General features: G+C 42.8%; 1 protein-coding gene across 4 annotated transcripts in view; it reads right to left on the bottom strand.

Annotated features, from left to right (window-relative positions):
• FNDC1 (fibronectin type III domain containing 1) overlaps window positions 1–21,156 on the bottom strand; it is a 308,460-nt gene that overhangs the window by 19,152 nt on the left and 268,152 nt on the right. For all 4 annotated transcript variants that reach the window (XM_033938087.1, XM_033938083.1, XM_033938086.1 and 1 more), the window contains exons 15-17: window positions 16,227–16,335; window positions 5,104–5,183; window positions 2,634–2,663 (exon numbers count right to left, since the gene is read on the bottom strand). In XM_033938087.1, the coding sequence (XP_033793978.1) occupies window positions 2,634–2,663; window positions 5,104–5,183; window positions 16,227–16,335 (219 nt within the window). The remainder of the gene's footprint in view (window positions 1–2,633; window positions 2,664–5,103; window positions 5,184–16,226; window positions 16,336–21,156) is intronic.

The raw sequence follows: 21,156 nt of genomic DNA on the forward strand, positions 1-21,156 counted from the left end.
TCAGTGGAGTGCCGCAGGGGTCGGTCTTGGGCCCGATTCTATTCAACTTATTCATAAGAGATATGACCCAAGGACTTAGAGGAAGGGTATCACTGTTCGCCGACGCCGCCAAACTTTGCAACATAGTAGGTAAAAACACCATGCCTGATAATATGACACAGGATCTACTGCTGCTGGAACGGTGGTCAGCAACATGGCAGCTAGGCTTCAATGCTAAAAAGTGTAAGGTAATGCACCTGGGAAAGAGAAACCCGCACAGAACTTGCATACTAAATGGTGAGACCTTGGCCAGGACCACGACGGAACGTGATCTAGGGGTGATCATTAGTGATGACATGAAGGTTGCAAATCAAGTGGAGAAGGCTTCCTCCAGGGCAAGGCAAGTGATGGGTTGTATCCGTAGAGGTTTTGTCAGCAGGAGACCTGAAGTCATGATGCCGCTATACAGGTCCATGGTGAGGCCTCATTTGGAATACTGTGTTCAATTCTGGAGACCACACTACCGGAAAGATGTGCTGAGAATCGAGTCGGTTCAGCGTATGGCCACTAGGATGGTCTTGGGACTCAAGGATCTCACGTATGAAGAAAGACTGAATAAACTGCGGCTGTACTCACTTGAGGAACGAAGAGAGAGGGGAGACATGATTGAAACGTTTAAGTATATCACGGGCCGTATCAAGTCGGAAGAAGATATCTTCTACCTCAGGGGACCCTCGACCACCAGGGGGCATCCGCTGAAAATCAGGGGAGGGAAGTTCCATGGCGACTACAGAAAATACTTCTTCACTGAAAGAGTAGTGGATCATTGGAACAAACTCCCACTGCAGGTGATTGAGGCCAACAGTGTGTCAGATTTTAAGAGAAAATGGGATATTCACATGGGATCCCTAAGGGAGTAAATTAAGGGGGGCGGGTATTTGGAATGGGCAGACTTGGTGGGCTATAGCCCTTTTCTGCCGTCTTTTTCTATGTTTCTATCCAGGATAACTAACTAGGAATAGTTAGGACAGCTATTTATGCAGTCCAACATGCCTGAGTATTTATCCATAAACAATCTCTTTATATTCTCTCCTAGTTAATGCTGTTACATTCAGCATAATGCTTAATACTTTATATACATTTCTAAATCTCACCACTCAACATAGGCCTCAAAAACACCATTCCACCGCTGAAAAAAACTTTCATTGTAGTAAGCTTTACGTATTTGATCCTCACTGGCCTATCTTTCCTTTGCAAATATTATTTTGCTTTTGAAATTTGCTTATCTTAAGATTAATTTATCACTCTCATAAGTTTTTCAGTTCATAACTGCTTTAAGTTTGATATCAATTTAAACTTATCTTAATAGATGCGACCTGGGATGTTGGATCCAGCCCTCCTAGGTCGCATCTATTAAGATAAGTTTAAATTGGCCGCCATAGGCTGGGAATCCACAGAAGCAGCTTGGGGGCCATTTGCCAGTGAGTGCTAGTTCTAGAAGGCAGCGGGCACTCGTTTACTCCTCTCTAGTCACTGCCCCTGAAACTACATCGGGCTTAGTTCTTTGGTGCAATTAAAGCCTTATCACTACTCCTGTCTTTGCATGGCGATCTGCTCTTTTTTTTTTCTTCTTCTGCCGATCCGAGCATTGTAGACCCCTGCCTCCACTTTGATCCTGGATATTGTAACGAATTACCTCGATCATCATAATTTTATTTCTAATTATCTGGTTATCTAATTTGTCTCTTAATTGTATTCTTTCTAATTTTTTGTAAACCGCATAGAACTTTGTATTATTATTGCAAAATATTAGCTTGCAGGTCATTTTAAATGATTCTCAGATGCTTCATAAAAGAGCTCCTAGTGTGCAGATTGTGACCAAATAAAGCTGTTACCATTTTTGAGATTACCAAGGATATGAGCCTAATACAATAACCTAATAATCTGTAGGTTCTAATTTTTACAAGGAGAGTAAACTTTGCTATTAAAGAAGGTTCAAGGTATTGAAGCTTCCTAAGTTATGATACCCAGGCTAGATTACAGGCATATCTGTTTGGATGTTATATTTCTTTATGAGAAGGTATCAGTGATGTAAATTCCACCCAAGCTACCTTGAAAATACAGGGGGGGGGGGGGGCAGATAAGGAAGGGATCCACTTACAGCTATTTCTGTATCCTCTGAGAGGAACCCCCATAACGGTGGGCCCATTCAAATATTTTGCTTGGGAATCCTTGATTTTTGACTACTGCTACTGATGAGTTTACATGCAGCCTGTAATTTGCTATATCAAAAACACTGAGAGAACTTGTTGTAAAAAAGGACTTCCTACATATAAACTATCATCAAATCATTGCCATAAATCAGTGGTTCTCAGCCCAGACCTAGAGGTCTGGTTTTAAGGATCTCTAGATTTAACAGTACATAGAAATATATGAGCACAAATGAATTCATATTCTGTAACATATTTCCTCATATTTTACTGCTTCCTTGGTTTTATGAGGTTGATTAAAAGGTTCTCTTTCGTGTATATGTTAGAGGTGTGGTCTGCTGAAATACCCATTATCTTTAGTCCTCACACTGCCTGATCAAAATCACTTACAGCTGGTACAGTACTTAGAGATGATGCACAACAAGAATCAGCAGTGAGACTTACCAGGTGGTCTGACAATAAGTGAGGGGTTATCTGTAAGACAAGAAATACATGTTTCACTTTTCTGCATTATGTGGCTTGCTTGCTATAGCCTATAACAGTGATTCCCAAACCTGGTCCTGGAGGCTTCTCAGCCCAGTAGCATAGTGAGGGGGGGGGGGGGGGGGGGGGGAGCAGAGGGGAGGACAACCCCGGATGCCATCTTGGCAGGGGCATCAGCATTTCTCCTCCTCTCCGCCTATCCACCTCTTCAAAATCTTCAGCGGCAGAAAGCAGCATCTTCTAGGCCTAAAGTTCTCCTTCTAGGCCTAAAATTCTCCTTCTGACGTCACTTTGTTGCCTGCTGCTGAAAATTTTGAAGAGGTATCCGGGGGGGGGACGACGACACATATTATAGGGAAAAGTACAAGGGGGTACATGACATGGTGATGCCAGCAGCCACCATCCTGAGCGCCTCCTTTCCTCACTATGCTGCAGCACCAATCAGTCAGGTTTTCAGGATATCCACAATGAATATGCATTAATATATACAAAGCATGAGAGTTTATTATGCACCTTTCACAATTACTGGCCGAATTTACAATAAAGCTGTCTTATACCTAATTCTTTCAAAAATCAATTTAATTATTTCTCATCTTTCACATAAATCTATAACATGATAAAATACAAAATATTAATGGTCACCTTATAATAAGTTTATTGCAATTGCTTTCATGGCATGTACTAGCACCTTAATTTAAAAATAAGTGTTATACTGCAGACTTTAAACCATGCAAACAACCTTTACCACAACCATATGTTTCTTGAGATTTGCAATGGAAAAACTGATTTTTTTTATCCACCATGTGGTGGCTGTACACTCAGACTGAAATGCCTTTTCAATTCATCCAAGCTGAGGTTCTCTTTCTTAATCTGCCCACTTTGTATTGCATTGGAATTGTATTCAAACAGTCCTTGCACTGTCAAAAAACAATTCACACGTGGAGGGGCATAATAAAAAAAAAATGTCTAAGTCCTCTTTTGGCCTAAGGCCCTAAACGTTGAAAGTAGAAGCAGGGAAAATGTCCATTATCAAAAAAAAGTCCAAAAGGAGGGTTTTTTAAAAATAATGGCCTGCCTCTACGTTCAGCTGTATAAATGCCCAGACCACCACTATGTCTACACTTACAACATATAATGAACCATTAGGACATCTATCTTTTTTGCCCATTTTCAAAAATAAAAACGTCCATGTGAAAAATGTACAAAAGCAAATTTTATAGATGTACCCACCAACTACCTTTTCTGATCATGGCAGAAGGAACCCCCATCAGCTGAACTGGTTTTGTGGATTCCTGGTGGTTCAGCTGATGGGGATTCTTCTTACCAGGATCAGCTGAGCCATGGAGCCCTACATCCCTCCCCCTGACATCCCTGGACCTCCCCTGACATCCCCCTGATATGCCAGACCTCCCCCCCCCCCACATCCCCCACATTCTTGGGGTTCCCTCCCACATCCACGCCCTCCCTCCTCCATACCTTTGAATGAGAAAACATCAGGAGGGAAGCTCACTCCCTCCTGCCTACAGGGCTGCGTGCTGAAAATGACGGGGCTATTCCCTCCCAATGCATCTTGCGATGCAGTGGGAGGGGCTAAAGGTACAGAAGGTCCACGAATGTGGGAGAGGGCTCAGGAATGCTGGAGGGATTGGGGGGAGGAGATGTCAGGGGGATGTCGCAGGTGGTCTGAGGATTTCAGGGGGTGGGGTGTATGGTGGAAGGGGATCGTGATCACTGGGGGAGTAAGGGTGCGTCATGCCTTAAATCCTCCAGTGGTCTTCTTGTCAGTTTGGGCACCTTTGTGGAACTTAGACGCAATTCAAACAGGTCTTACTGCTGGCATCTAAGTTCCCTCTAGGAAAGCTTTGATTATGGCTGGGGTACGTCCAGGTTGAAGCACGCCTGATTCCTACCCATAACACACCTCTCAACATGCCCTTCTGCTCTCTGAACACAAAGCAGCTTAGAAGTGCTGCTGCACATCCAGAAAGTTGGTTTTGATTATTGACACTTGGACGTCCCTGCTATTAGGATATCCAAGTGCTGACTTAGGCTATTTTTTGGACGTTTTAAAGTTTTGATTATGAGCTCCATAACTTCTAATTGATTCTAATTAGCACCAATAATCAATTGTTAAAACAGCAATTATTGGTGCTAATTACCTTGTTATTCAATTATATTGTGCACTCAAATTGGGCACATGCCCAAATTTGCATGCAAAATTTTCAGCACTTTTTATAGACTTAGGGGGATAAGTGGGTAGAATGCAGTCAGAATGTATATGTTTGAAATATTTCCATGAGATGTTTTGAAAATTCTGTTCTTGAATTCTACACTTTTCTGGAACATTCATGGCCTCACAATAGTAAAAATGTGAAAGGAGTCTTGGATGCTTTCTTCTTGGTCACTCTTTAAGTGTGGCAACCATACATACCTGATTCGGTAACAAAGGCAAGAGAGGGGCTGACGGGTCCATAACCATGGGGATTCTTTGCTTGAATTTTAAAGTAGTACCTTAAGAGAAGAAGAAATGTTACCGTGAAATTAATTTTGAAAACATTTTGAAATTAATAACAATAATTCTCGGCCTTCTAATCTAAAACACAGAACATAACATAAGAACATAAGAAGTGCCATCTCCGGATCAGACCTACGGTCCATCAAGTCCGGCGATCCGCTCACGCGGAGGCCCTCCCAAGTGTACACCTGGCATAATTTGTAGTCACCCATATCCTTCTATGCCCCTCATAAGGAGATGTGCATCTAGTTTGCTTTTAAATCCTAGGACGGTCGATTCCGCAATAACCTCGTCGGGGAGAGCATTCCAGGTGTCCACCACTCTCTGCGTGAAGCAGAACTTCCTGATATTCGTCCTGAACTTGTCTCCCCTCAGCTTCATCCCGTGTCCTCTTGTCCATGTCAAATCGGACAATGTAAATAGTTTTTTCTGCTCTATTTTGTCGATTTCTTTCAGTATTTTGAAGGTCTCGATCATATCCCCTCGCAGTCTCCTCTTCTCATGGGAAAATAATCCCAGTCTCATAAGTCGATCCTCGTATTCCAGTTTCTCCATACCCATTACTAGCTTTGTTGCTCACCTCTGCACCCTCTCCAGCAGTTTTATATCCTTCTTTAGGTTGGGAGACCAGTGTTGGACGCAGTATTCCAAGTGGGGTCTGACCATTGCGCTATAAAGCGGCATTATAACCTTCTCCGATCTACTCGTGATTCCCTTCTTTATCATGCCCAACATTCTATTTGCTTTCTTTGCTGCCGCCGCATGAACAAAAAAAGCTCTCTTTATATTTTGCCCACATGACTGAGGTAGGTCTTTTGCAAGCATGTAGCTTCTGTGTAGTGTCTGTAGCAGTCTATCTTGTTCTCTTTTCCCAATAAGCTGTGTGTTCTAAGGAGTGGTGTAATATTTGCAATACTGCCTTATCAAAGATGCCAGTTGAAATTATGATAGACGCTAGTTGCAGGGATATGGCTACTGTGAAGACAGGTACATTGGTGGTCACCCCATCCCTTAAGGGTGGCTCTACATGTGAGTACCATCAACTTTTCAGATAGACAAAAAAAGCACTATATATAGGTACATTTTTTTAAAGTGCCCCAGGTCGGTAAAATAATTGTAGGGTTTGCACAGCACTTACTGTTATCAACATATGCAATAATTCAAGTCAAAGGCTCTGCTCGTAAAGTTTAATCACGTTAATTGTAGATATACCTATGCAAATTAGCCACCCACCAGAAAAGAACCACAAAAACCAGGCCACACACACTGTATTGTACTAAAGCACTGTCCCAGATGGCACTAGGTGGGAATGTCTGATATATGCTTTAACCAGAATTTTATGATTCTTGCATTCGCAAAAGAAAGGCATTCAATTTGAGGAGAGGTTTAACAAGTTGGTTCAAGATATAAAACAATTCATTCTCTTTATTGGTTGTGCTCATTTCAAATTCTTACATTAGTGAAAGGAAAATACTTGAATGGCACTAAACTTATATATGCAAAGAAGTGAATCACTCCTCCTGGAATTGATGGCAGTATCAGGTTAGCATTCTGGATTTTTGGGAAACTTGAATTCTGATATCTTCATGGGACTATTAACCATTAATTTCTGAGCTTCAAGGCCCAAAGACCACCTCATAGAGCATACTTTCTATTTTCTGGTGTTTTCACTCACCCAGTTAGGACAAAAAGTGATTTTGCCCTGGATTTTCTCCCATATCCCCAATCAGAAGGGTAGAGGGGAACAAACTCTTTATTACAGGATTATGAATGGATGTTCTAATGGCTCAAACAAACATAACGGTAGTTCTGCATGTATAAAATGTTCACTGTTGGTTATCAAACATAAAATCATGTTGCTAAAGGTCATGGAAGCCATTTTAAAGCCTGGAACAATTGGAGATCACTCCTGTTCTGAAGACTTTGCTAGACTATCAGGGAAGGTTAAGGATGGCCTGGGGAGATGGCCTATAGGAGCTGTCAGGTAAGGTGGGGTTTCAGAAGGGGGCCTATTGCTTTTGGGGGGAGTTCAGAAGGAGGGTCCTATTGCTCTTTGGTGAGAGGGTCAGAATCAAGGGACAGAAAATGGAGATACCCTTACGTAGGTCCCAGCTGAATATTGGCTGGGACCTGCATAAGTCCCAGCAGCCAGCACATGTCTGGTCAGATCTTGATATTCAATGTCACTGCTTGGATATTACTTATCCAGGCATTAAGGCCCGGATTCTGTATAGGATGCCCAGTCTCAGAAGCTGCCTAAGTGGCTTTTGAGAACAGCACATGGATGTCTAATAGAGAATCACATCTAAGCCTGCCTAAGAACCCGATTCTCTAACCGACGTCCATGTTACAGGAACCAGTTAGAGAATTGGGTTGCTGCTGAGCTTATTGCAGCAATGGATCTCCCTACCATTATAAGTTTAGCGGCAACCTGTCTCCACTCCTCGTGAAGACTACCAGCAGCAGAGATGCCCAATCCCTCCTGCCGGAACACCCCCCGCCCCCGAACAATCATGGTAGGAGGGATGCTCAGTCCCTCCTGCCTGGCACCTCCAAACCCACCCCTGAATGATCACGGCTGGAGAAATGTCCAATCTCTCCTGCCGGAAACCTCCCACCCCACCCCCACCCCCATACATCACTGGCAGGAGGGTTGCTCAACCTTCCCGCCCCTCCAGTACATCTCTGACTGGAGGGATGCCTAATCCCTCCTGCCAGAATCCCCCCCAAATGATCACAGCTGGAGGGATGCCCCCAAACCCACCCCAATGTTCCTTGGCAGGAGGGATGCCCAATCCCTCCTGCTGATACCCTGCAAATTCCCACTCCCACTCAAAGGGTCCTGGCCAATTGGAGTATTAGGCCACCCAGTGCATCCCAGCATACACTGGGAGGGAGGCCTAAGATTACGGTTGGCCTCCTATGGGAGGGGCCTTAAGCCCTTCCCTAGTACATCCCAGGATGGGAAGGGGAAGGCCATTCAAGTTATCAGGGGAGTTCTGGCAGGAGGAAGTGGTCATCCCTCCTGCCAGTGATCTTCAGGGGAGGGGTTTCCAGCAGGAGCAACTGGGCATCCCTCCTGCTGTTGATCTTCGGGGGGTGGGGGGTTCCAGAAAGAGGGCATCCCTCTTGCCATTGATCTTCGGGGGGGTTACAGCAGGAGGGACTGGACATCCCTCCTGCCAGTGATCTTCAGGCGATGGCAGCAGGAGCAATTGGGTACTCCTCCTTCCTCAGACATTCGGTGGGAAGAGGGGTTCAGGGATTCTGGTAGGAAGTACTGGCATCCCTGACGGCCGACTTTTCAGGGGAACGGGTTCCCTGCTGCAACCACTAAACTGATCGCGGCAGGGAGATTCCCTTGCCACGATCAGTTCAGCAGTCGTGTCTATTTGAAATGTAGGCCAGCATTTTGTTAGCCTACATTTCAGATGCCTATTGCGGCCCTAGGGAGATGCCTAAGGCCACTTCCGGGCAAAACCACTCCCACGCCTAGCCTTGGGTGAGCTTAGGCGGCCCTATGCGTCTCCCTATGCTTGCGAAAATGCCTACAATGTAGGCTGCCTGCCTCGGGGTGTTTTTTTTTTGTTTTTTTTAACATGCATCCTGATTGGCTGGCTATACAGAAGTAAGATGCCTACCGCCACCTACAATTGGGATGCTGTTTATAGAATTTGCCCTATAATGTGTATGGTGAAAGTCCAGTGTGAAGCTTTGATCCATGAGGAGATTTAAAACTGGTTGAAACCTGCTCCAACCTATGCTCCTTATGGTCTAAACAATCTGCTGCTATAGGCCAGCGAACAGATCAGTTGGAGGCCTAGCTATGAAAGCAAGAAGCTGAAGTCTTAGAGTTATCACATAAAGCCACATGTGGAACTGATCATCAGTCAGCATCGAAATACATAGTTGTCTGTTATGTGAAATAAATTACAGATAATTGGGCAAAGCTCTTACAAATATGAACATTTTTCAGAATATTGTTTTAATATGTCTTCATATTAGTAGGATATGTTGTGAAAAAATATCCACGTGCATAGGTTAGAGGGAAATATATATTTGGAAAAACCATGGCAGAAAGACAAAAAAAAAAAAAAAAGAAGTGTTAATGTATTATCATAGCTGACAGCACACGGGCACATGCTTTCATGGGCCTTGGGGAGAATTTCTAATTCTCCAGGTTTGGCAATAAGTTTATCAAAATAAAGTGCTCATGTCCTGGAACAGAGGTTTGTCTTCCGCTGTACAAGATGCAGCTTCCAAAAACAAAATAAGCCCCTTCAGGAATAAAGGACACATTACTAATTACAACAACAACAAATCCTTAAGAAATAAGTTTGCCCTTGAGAAATAGGATTCCACCAATTGAATGTCTACCCCTAGGCAAAAGCTGGGAACAATTTCTGTTGAATTATATTTTTATAATTCCAGAGTATGGATGTCATGAAAAAAAATTATCTGGCTTAAAATGAAACTCTTGTGGTATTTTGTAGGAGGATTTCTTATTTGTACTCAGAATTGGTAATTATCATGTAATTCTCCATAATAATGTATGAGCCTCTTCTCATGTAAATCGCCTTGCACCTGTTTTGGATAACAGCGATTCAGAAATTCAAATTTCTGCTTCTTTTAGACCACAGGTGTCAAAGTCCCTCCTTGAGGGCCGCAATCCAGTCAGGTTTTCAGGATTTCCCCAGTGAATATGCATGAAATATATTTGCATGCATTGCTTTCATTGTATGCTAATAGATCTCATGCATATTCATTGGGGAAATCCTAAAAACCCGACTGGATTACGGCCCTCGAGGAGGGACTTTGACACCCCTGTTTTAGACCATCGAGAGGAACATGACAGGGATACCCACTCTCGCCATTGTTATTCAACTTAGCTCTAGAGCTGCTGTTGACCACTATCCATACAAATGACTCCATTAAAGGACTTGTCCATGAAACCATGGAGGTTAAACTATCTGCATATGCTGATGACATAATACTTTACGTAACTCCTGATTCAATTCCATCTGTCCTCAATGTGATAAACAGCTATGCATTGATCTCTGGATACAAATTGAATATATCAAAATCTGAGATACTACCGCTGAATTGTGCTCAAGACAAGCATGAATTGGACTCACATGGCTTTCTTTGGAATCCAACTAAGATTAAATATCTAGGTGTTTATGTGGATCCCACTCTGGAGGATGTGGAGCAGTACAACACAGACTATATTCTAAATACCATCAAAGACTCCACTCGGAAATGGTTACCTCTTAAGTTGATCTATTGGGGCCGACTGGATACCATTAAAATGATGCTACTTCCCATAATAAATTATATCTTGAGCATGGTTCCATTTTTGCTCAAACGATGTACATACCATGACATTGAAAGTTGTTTGAGTGCATTTTTTATGGCAAAATAAACAACCTCGAATTGCGCTACATAAATTGAAGCAACCCAAAGAGAAGGGGGGAGTAAATTTTCCTGACTTTTTGCACTAACACCGAGCTTTCATCATGCGACATAGATCGTTGTGGTTGGATTCCGATTCCAATCCTAATTCTCCCATCTGGTTACAACTAGAAAAATGTCTGTATGATCCAACTCGCCTAGCCTACACTTTATCTATACCTCTACGGGCAAAGGATAAACAACAACCTATTTTTTTTTGTATAATTTTTATTGATAAAGCAGCCAACAGCAATACAAGAAACAGAAACTACAACGCTGTAACGGTCAATAAGCAAGAGGCTATTCCACTCACGAAGTGCTCAAAGCCTACGACAACTTGTTTGAAATTAAATGGCACAAATCTCGTCGTATCTTGTTGTTGCATAATGATCATATCAAGATACAGGACAGACCACTTGATTGGAAGTTGTGGCAGAATTGTGGCATCTGGACTCTTCAAGATTTAATAAAGAACTTCCAATGGCTGACCTTTGAGGACCTTTGCACTCATTACCACTTGCCCCGTCATCAACAATATCGTTGGATACAGCTGAGACACTGCTTGAACGCTCTTTATCCGGATGTGAGGAAATTGGGAACTACTCCGACATTGATCTCTCAAACATTGCTTATTAATAAAAATAAAAAAGGAGTCACCTTGAGATAGTATGTCCTATTGAGAAAGTCTTCGACTTATTCCCTGTTGAAGATGATGAATGCTTGGCATGGAGACTTGGGACTAGCGTTAGAGGATGAAAATTGGCAGGCAGTCTGGAAAAATTTGTTTGAATCCTCTCGATCTGCCAGCATTCTTCAATCTATGTTCTTTTGTTGCAGAACTCACTGGACCCTAATTAAGGTAGCAAAAATCTCAACTGGTCTTTCTCCCATGTGTTGGTCTTGTAACTTGCAGGAGGGCACCTTAACGCATATGATCTATGATTGTGCACACTTAGGTTATTGGAATAAAATATGGGAAACTATTTCTAAAATCTTAAACATGTCAGAACCTCAGAGTTTACGCATTATTATACTGGGTCATCATGGCCTCCCGCATGCGCTGCCTGATCATAATGTGTGACTGCTCAACATATTGATATTTCTAGCCCTTAAAAACATATTACATTGCTGGAAAGACATGTCTAAGGTGACTTACAACACATGGTGGAATATGTTATGCTTTACAGTAAAATATGAAAGCGTTATCGTGGAAAAACACAAGGCCATGAGTTCCTATACTAAAATATGGAGTCCGGTTAACTTCTATTACAACACAGGCTGACAACATTCAGTTCATGTGCTGAAACATGGATATCATCATCTAAACTTGGCTCTTACTTTATGGCTCACTCTCAGTGTTTTGGTATTACATGTACTTTTGACTGTGTGTTGTGCTGCTACTTTCCTCCTTATAGATAGGCATGGGTCTGCCTGCTGTATTATATTATGTAGATAATATTTAGTGACTCTTTGCATTGGTACGGCATGCATGTTTCTTGCCTTGTTAACATTTATTGTACTTTATATACTAAACTCAATAAAAAAATTTTGAATAAAAAAAAAAAGAAATTCAAATTAGATTAGATTAATTCAGAGTGTCGGAGAACCAAAGATCGGTTAACTGGGACTCTACTATACTAGCACTTATGCACTAGCCATTAAGCTGGCGTAGGTGCTCGCACCTAAATTTAAATGTGGACTAATGCTAATATTCTATAACAGCAAATTGCATATAAAATTGCCATTGTAGAATTCAGATGCTTTGTGAGCATCATCCTGGTGCTTAACTTTGACCGATATATACAGAATTGCCCTCTTTGTGCCAGTGCCTAGAATATCTAACTGGGCAGACTCAGATATTCAATACTGCTGCCCACACATGGGCTGGCATTGAATATCTGGGTCTAATTTAGTGGGCAGATGCTTATAAAATGATTGCCACCAGCAGAATATTGACCTGATAACTCTCAAAGTTGGGAGCATAAATCCATTGACTATGTGGTCCTCAAATACTAAGCTGGAATATTGTGCACTCCAAGTCATAGAACAGGTACCTATCAGGCAAATTTTTCTTGTTGATTATTGGTGTGTTATGTACAAAAGACACCAGAGTAGGAGCTATATTTTAGCACCTTAAATATAGCTTTTGTCAAGTGGTTAATAGTAAACTGCTGGGGAGTTGATCTGGCACACTAGTAGAGGTATCCTTAGTTCCTCCCCACAAAAGTTGAAGTGAAAAGAAAATGTTCATCCCTGCCATCTTGTCTTATCTGCCCAATCAGCAATTAAAGAAGCCCCCTTCCTCACCCTACGTTCCCTAATGCTGAGCTTACAGGGAAATGTCACCTTATCTCTAGTGTCCAAGAATGCTCTGGCTCCATCTTCTAGATCAGTGTTTCTCAATGCGTGGTATGTGTACCCTCGGGGGTACGTGGGCCACTTGTTGGGGTACGTGGCCTGGCTGCCAATTCCTGCCAAATCCTGCCCATCCATAGAGGTGGCATCCACCGCACTGCCGCCACCACCTGTTATCTCGTGATCCTGCCCGCCCGCTGAAGCTGCTTCTGATCTCTGCTTCGCTGTGCCACCCCACCCCCGCCCTGAAGTCGACACAGTGTGACAACCTTGGAGCCGCACTCTCCTTTGGTCTTCAGCCTTCGGCAGCGCTCCTTGCAGTGGGCGGTGCATGCAGCGATTCAGGCGCTGCACGTATGTGGCTGATCCAGAAGCCTTCTCTCCGATGTCAGAGTTGACGTTGGAGGGAGACTTGTGGGTCAGCTACGTGCAGCGTGTGGGTAGCTGCTTGCGCCGTCCATTGTAGGGAGTGCTGCTGTGGGCTGAGGACCAAAGGAGCAGTGCAGTTCAACAAGTAAGGGGGACAAATGTTGGAAGGCAGGGAGGGGAGAAGGATGAGATTGTTTATTGAGTTGGATATGGCAACGGAGAGGGAACAGAGGGGATGCAAGGTGAGGGAATATTGGACATAGTGATGGAGGGAGAGATGTGCATGGTGCTGGAGAGGGCTGATAGGAATGCGCATGGGGCTGATGGGCAGTGGTGAAAAATGCTGCACATGATTCGGGGGATGAGAGAGGGAGAAATGTTGGATGTGGCAGTAGAGGCCAGACAGTTTACTTTATGGGAGTGAAACATAACTGTTTTTGATATGTAATTTAATTTTGTGGTTGCAATTCTGTATTGTTAATAAGGTTTTTGTGGTTACCATTATGTATTGCTAATAAGGTTATACAGTATTGTTTGTATATTATAAATAAATGGAAGAAGTTCATAAGAAACCAAGACCTTGGCTGAAATTGGTTGTTTATAAAAATAAATAGAAAAAACGGCATTACAATTAGTACTATTATTATAGGGGTGAAGTCAGGGGCGGAGTTTGGGCAGGTCTGGGGTGGAACTTGGGTGGGGTATTTGTTAGGCTTAGGGGGTACTTGGCTTGAAAAGGTTGCAAAACACTTTTCTAGATTGTATAAATGAGAGCATTACTGGGTGTCGGCTAGTAGGAGGTAAGATCATGTCTTCTTGCTGGCCTGACGTTAGTAACCTTTGAGGTTTCCTGACAGGGTGGAAGGAGGAAAAGGGATGATGGATGGTTTCTTATCAAAGTGGTACCCTCTCTAAAATTATTGGGTGTCACATTTGACTGTAAATTTACTTACATATTAGTACAGTGGTCCAACGCTGCTTCTATCGACTGCGCATGATAAAGCTTTAGCAAAATTGTTAGAGCCCGCGTCCCTGAACATTTTAATCCACTCCCTTGTTATTTCATGTATAGATTACTGCAACGCCCTCCTCAAAGGCATAACAAAAAAGGAAATACGAAGACTCCAAATAGTACAAAATACTGCAGTAAAAATTATATTTAATGCGAAAAAATTACGACCACATTACCCCTCTTTTAATAATAATAATAATTTTATTCTTATACACCGCCAAAACTCATTGGTTAACTAAACTTATGGAATCAATTGTTGCCACCCAACTCTCAAGTTATCTGGAGAAATTTTCAATTTTTTTGCCTTTTCAGCATGGGTTCCGCCTGAATTTCAGTACAGAAACTCTTCTGGTTTCACTTCTTTCTAAGATTCAACAGCAGCTTTTCATGTAGTTAATCACAATATTCTGCATTACCTGCTTTCAGAAACTGGCCTTGATCAAATTGTTCTAGACTTGTTTGTCAAATTTCTATCTTCTCGCTCTTATTCAGTCAATATGAAAAGCTCCAATTCAAAATCGTGGAGATCCCTCTGTGGTGTCCTCCAGGGCTCTCCCTCTCTCAGTGGTAAAAACAGAACCTTTAAGAGATTTAGGGCTCTTTTTACGAAGGTGCACTAGCGTTTTTAGTGCACGCAGGATATTACCGCGCCCTATGCGGCTAGAACTAACACCAGCTCAATACTGGCATTAAGGTCTAGTGTGCGTGGCAATTCAGCGCGCGCTATTCCGTGCGTTAATGCCCTAACTTAATAAAAGGAGCCCTTAGTGATTCTTTTGCTTTTAAATTAACCGAATTCTGGAATGCTTTACCGCTTACATTAAGAAGTTTAGGTTCTTTTGCTTTATTCCGGCAAGTTCTGAAAACTTTTTTGTTTGCTAAACATTTTGGAAATTAACTATTTTAGTCTACCTTTTCTTGTCAAATGTATCTATTATATGAGTCGAGCTCCTCTTGGTTGATGACTCGGTCTATAAAACTAGGGGCTCCTTTTACTAAGGTGTGCTAGCGTTTTTGCTGCATGTGCTAACCCCGCGCTATGCGCCAAGAACTAACACCTGCTCAATGCTGGCGTTAGCGTCATGTGCGCACAGCAATGCAGCGTGTGCTACGCGCGCGCTAAAACCGCTAGCACAGCTTAGTAAAATGAGCCCTAAGTTTCAGTTTAGTGTAGTTTAGTTTAGGATCACCTATAAACTTCTCCTACTAACTTTTAAAACCAGAGAAAATAACCAGCCAGCATTTTTGTACACCGCCTAGAAGGCTTGATTGGGTGGTATAAGAAATTTTAAATGAAACTTGAATTAGAGTAGGATGCAAGGATAGTTGGACATATGCTTGGTGTTTCTTTCTGGGATGATTGGATGAGGAAGGGAATTGATAGACTGGGTGATATATTTTACATCAAATCAAGTGTATGGAAGGAGTATTAACTAATGTTTGATTTCTGTAGTGGCGTATGTACCCAATTTTATTTTTTTATAAATCTTTATTAATTTTCAATTCGAGAACAGTGCATTAAAATATACGTACAATTAACTTCATAGACAGCACTTACAACTGATCAAAGAACACTACAAAATATTCCCCCCCCCTCCCATCCTAATTTGAGAACAAATTTTAGTATCTTCCACTTTTATGAATATCATTAGAAAACTTAATGATTGACCCTTAAAAATATTCACTAACTTTTAGCAAGGATTTAAATACCTTGACTCCTGTTTGAAGCAATTCTACACTGTCACAACTCTAGTTGAATCCAGCACCTCAGTGGGTTGTTTGGAAGAATTTTCCTTTAGAATAACTCATTTCCAAAATGGTTAAACTGATCAATTTCTTAAGGGTTACTTACCTGGTATTTGGCTTCAGGTTCTCAATAGGTAAATTTGTAGTTCCTATAGTCTGTGTTGACCACTTATTCTTTATAAAGTCATCATAAGAGGCACTGTAAACCAAATAACCTGTCAATAGAAAAAAAAGCAACTCTGGTAAAGTGTTCATAATAATTTCTTGCTGGTTTCCACTGTATATACTGAGGGAAAATGTTCAAATGTTGCATATGCAGTTAATCGAACTCAAACAACCAGAACTCTCAAGCAACCAAGCAAAAAAAAAAAAAAAAATCAAAGAAATGTATATAAAAATTAAAATAAAATCAATTTCTGGTGGAAATTTAATTGTAAACTTGGTGCATCACACCTGAATACGCCCACGCTTTGCCTACCACATGTCTGATAGTTTGTCTGGAACAGTTTATGGTATGGCATAGTATGGGGTACAGTATTAGGTTTATTTTTAACAAAATTGGCACTCAGCACTTGTTGCCTCCCACCCACTTTCAATACCTTGCAAGTATTACACAGACACGCTGTTCTTCGACAATATGTGAATTTAATAATGGCCGCAGCTGTAAATGCCCTACTACAACATCATCTACAAACAGCAAATACCAACAAACCAAAACTTTCACCATGCACGATTTAGATACCAATGTGTATCATCATATTCATTCGCCTGAACATTTTATATATATACACCATAGGCACAACATCATATTGCTGCATCTCGGTCCTTACACCCATCAACTGATCCGTGTCCTTCCCATCTGGCTGGGCCACCGTTGTTCTCGTGGGAGAGCCGTTCAAGCTGCCCCGCCTTCTCCCCATCCCGTTCAAGGAGGGGCCCTCCACTTCTCGGTTGTTGAAGTCATGTCACATGGCCTCCCCGTCGTCCAAGCCGGGAAACAAGCAAGCCTCTGAGTGCTTACCTCACTTGCTTCTTTAAGGCTATATGTCACCACATCTTTTGCTATCAACAACTGTAACGCAGTGTTCTTTCTTATCTGTATACTGTGCCTATGACCCCCACTAGGATTCTTTCCGCCATTGTTGCATCTATGGCTGTGACTCGTTTCCTTTGGGGTGGGAGGGAACGCCGTGACGCTCCCATGGCGAGGGCCGAACTGCGGCTTCCACTACAGTTTGGGTCGCCTTTCCTCGCTCACCCTGCCCCCTGTGCTTACGTCCCTGACCCTGATTGGCCTCCCCTTCCTGGCCCTATTTCTCTCTACCCCGATTTTCCCCTCCCCCCCTAGGCAACGGCCTCGACCATTTTGTTGCCACTGCCCCCTATAAGGTAGGGCACTTATACTTAGTAAGCAACCAGAAACTACATTTATCCAGCATCTATCAATCCTCATGGATGGCAGTTAACTTAGAGTCTACTGTAACTATAAAATTTGTTAGTATGTTTTATAACAGACTTTATACCAGTTTTCAAAGGTAAACTTCAACCTTTTGAAAATCAACTTGGAAAAAGTAAATGCACAAATTTGCACCTGCTATTTTTGTAGGTATTTTTCTTGTGTAAATTCACGCACATACCTGTGAAATTGCATAATTATCCCATAAGTACCAATTCCAATCCATAGAAACACTTCCTCTTTATGGGCAAAATCTGGGCTTGACACATGCTAACATAGGACTTTCCCACATGCTAAACCCAGATTTACCATGGCATAAAAGTCAGACATTTCTTTAATTTAGGAGGCATTAAGGGCTGGATTCTGTAACCTGTGCCTATGTTGGTGGCTGTCTTAAAAGCGTCCACCAATCGTGTGTCAATCACTCGACAGGGCCGGTTACTGAATCGCGCCTAAATTCAGCTAAGATATGTAGCTGAAATGTAGGCCCGGTAAACCCTGGCTTATATATCAGCTGCCTATCTATGCCGTTGCAAGATCCTAAAGACAGGCTGCAGCAGCTATAAGCTGATCGCGGCAGGGAAAGTTATCCCCGAACAGCTGAGCTGACAAAGCTCCCGAAGCCAGAGCTTCAAGGAGTCCTGCCGGTTCAGCTAACTGGGGGGGAAAATACTCCTGTCATGATAAGCTGAGTGGCTGCAGCAGGGAACCCCCGATATCGGCAGGAGGGATTCCACTCCCTCCTACCAAAACCCCCATAATACCCCCCAACCATGATAGGCCGAAACTCCCATAATACCCCCCAACCACTTCCTCCTGCCTGCAGGCCCCCCCTGAACCCATGACTTGCCTCAAATGCCGATACCCCTGAACCCCTAATCCCAACACCCCCCAAACCCATGACACACCCCAACTTCTGATATCCCTGAACCCGCCACCCAACATGCCCCAAACCCCAACCTCCAAACCCATGACACCCCCAACCCCCCGTACCTTTTGTAGTAAGGCCAACCAGAGGGATTCCTACACCCTCCAGCCAGCAGGCCTTCCCCTTCCCGGTACATCCTGGGATGCACCGAGACGGGGTCTAAGGCCCTGATTGGCCCAGTCACCTAAGGCCCCTCCCATAGGAGGGTCCTTAAGCACCCAGGCCAATCAGTGCCTTAGACCCCCTTCCCGGTGCATCTGGGATACACTGGGAGGGATCAGATTTTAAAAGCAACACTAAATATGGAGTTTCTGTTTTGGAAGTATGAGATACAATATGACATCAGTAGTCACCCTTCTACTGACTCCTACATCTGCTTCACATGTTTCACTAAAAATAATCTTTAATGCTCTCTGGTGTTATCACATGCAATAGTTTCCAGTGTAGCAAGAGCCCGGGATTTCTTGGTTTACACACATTTGATTCAAAATTAGGTAATTCTCATCTATTTCTATGACTAAAATTTTGGTGGGTCAATATTCAGTAAACTGGTGAGTGAAGAAGTTATCTTGATGCAGGGCTGTGGCTGTGGCTCACTGATTGAGCTGCTGCCTCTGAACCCAGAGGTTGCGAGATCAAATCCTGATACTGCTCATTGTGACCCTGGGCAAGTTACTTATTCCCCCAGTGTCCACTGCTTTGAATGTAAGCTCTGAAGTACCAAAGCAACAAAAAGGTGGTATAAAAGTACCCATTCCCTTTCCCTTACTCATCTGTGCTTGTTGTAATTAGTTTCCAATTGCATCATGCTGGCACTTCATTGTAGAATTCTGTTTAATGTTGCTCACTGTCACAAACATACATAGAAACATGATGGCAGTTTCCTTAGATTACTCCGGAGCCTATCACCTCTTAACTTCATCCTATGCCCTCTCATTGCAGAGTTTCCTTTCAAATGAATGAGATTTGAGTCATACGCATTTACATTACGTAGGTATTTAAATGTCTCTATCATAGCTCCCCTCTCCCACCTTTCCTCCAAAGTATACAGATAGAGATCTTTAAGTCTTTCCCTATACGTCTTATAACGAAGACCACATACCATTTTAGTAGCCTTCCTCTGGACCAACTACATCCTTTTTATATCTTTTTGAAGGTGCGGCCTCCAGAATTGTACACAATATTCTAAATGAGGTATCACCAAAGTCTTATACAAGGGCATCAACACCTTCTTTTTCCTACTAGCCATACCTCTCTCTATGCACCTATGCTTTCGCCGTCACCTTTTCAACCTGTTTGGCCACCTTAAGATAATCACATACAGTCACACTCAAGTCCCGCTCTTCTATCATGCACACAAGTTCTTCACCTCCTAAATTGTACTGTTCCTCGAGTTTTTGCAGCTCATGATATGCTAACTCAGATAAGCTCTTTTTAATACCTTCTGTACTCATGATGCTTTGTGAACCTGGTATTGTATTTCTATTCTCTGTAATTATCCTATTTATTGCAATTCACCCTTACATTTTGTATCCACAGAATCCTGAGGGTTTTATTATAGTTTAATACGAGGGTTAATCAAAAAGTCATGGCAAAATATATTTAACGGCTTTAATAGAAGTAACTAAGAGCAACTGAACATATCACTTTTCCACATAATTCCCATGTAAGATGATGCATTTGTTCTATCATAGAAACATGATGGCAGATAAATGTCAAATGGCTCATCTAGTCTGCCCATCCGCAGTAACCATTATCTCTTTCTCTCTCCGAGAGATCCCACGTTCATTCCTGCAGAGAAATTTTTCGGTTGCTCCTAAAGCCAGTTGAGCACTGGTTCCTTCAACTGAGTAACAGGACTCCCTGAAGCCAGTGGCCACTTTGGGGCTTCCTCTACCACTCAGTTGTTTGGGGCTTCTCCTGCTAGCTCAACTGCTATCAATCGATCAGTCAGCAGGGAAAGCAGAAAAAGCTCCTCTCCAATACCCCAATCAAGCCACTGAAACAAAAACAATAACCCCCTATCTCTCCTCCTGCCACTGTCAAGCTCCCTCCTCCCACACCAAAGCCTGGTGGTCTAGTGGGCTAGGCTGGCCTTCCCAGCTCAGGGGCCAGCCCCTCCTAACTGGCCATACTAGACAGACACCCCTACCAATGCCCCCTCTGTTAACTTAAATGAAAGAAGGGTAGCAGGGTTGTCTACTCCTACCTGCCTGGCAGGTCCACCTCTTCACAATGGCAGGCCTTCCCCTTTCCGGTGGATCCTGGGATTCACTGGGAGGAGCCTAAAGCCCTGATTGGCTCAGGTGCCTAAGGCTCTTCATGGTTTTTTTTTAAGGTGCACAGCTGTTGTGCATGTATTGGGGGGGGGCTTTTGTGCATCACAAGGAGAGCTCATTAGAATATCAAAGAGCTCCTTGCGATGCATTTGCATAGGGTTCTTAGTGGCTGCTATGAGGATCGTTAGCAGCCATAGAAAACCCTTTGTGCATTGGGAGGGGAGCTTTCTGTGAGAATAAGAGTGCTTTAACGACTCTTATTGCCACATAAAGCTTTTGTGCAGTGGGGCCTGAGTTTGATAGACATTAGTCTGACTCAGAATGCCTTTTCTTATGTTCTTAAGACAATATTATCATTATCACCATCATTTAA

The sequence above is a fragment of the Geotrypetes seraphini genome, chromosome 3 (assembly GCF_902459505.1).
Source record: "Geotrypetes seraphini chromosome 3, aGeoSer1.1, whole genome shotgun sequence".
Lineage (NCBI taxonomy): Eukaryota > Metazoa > Chordata > Amphibia > Gymnophiona > Dermophiidae > Geotrypetes > Geotrypetes seraphini.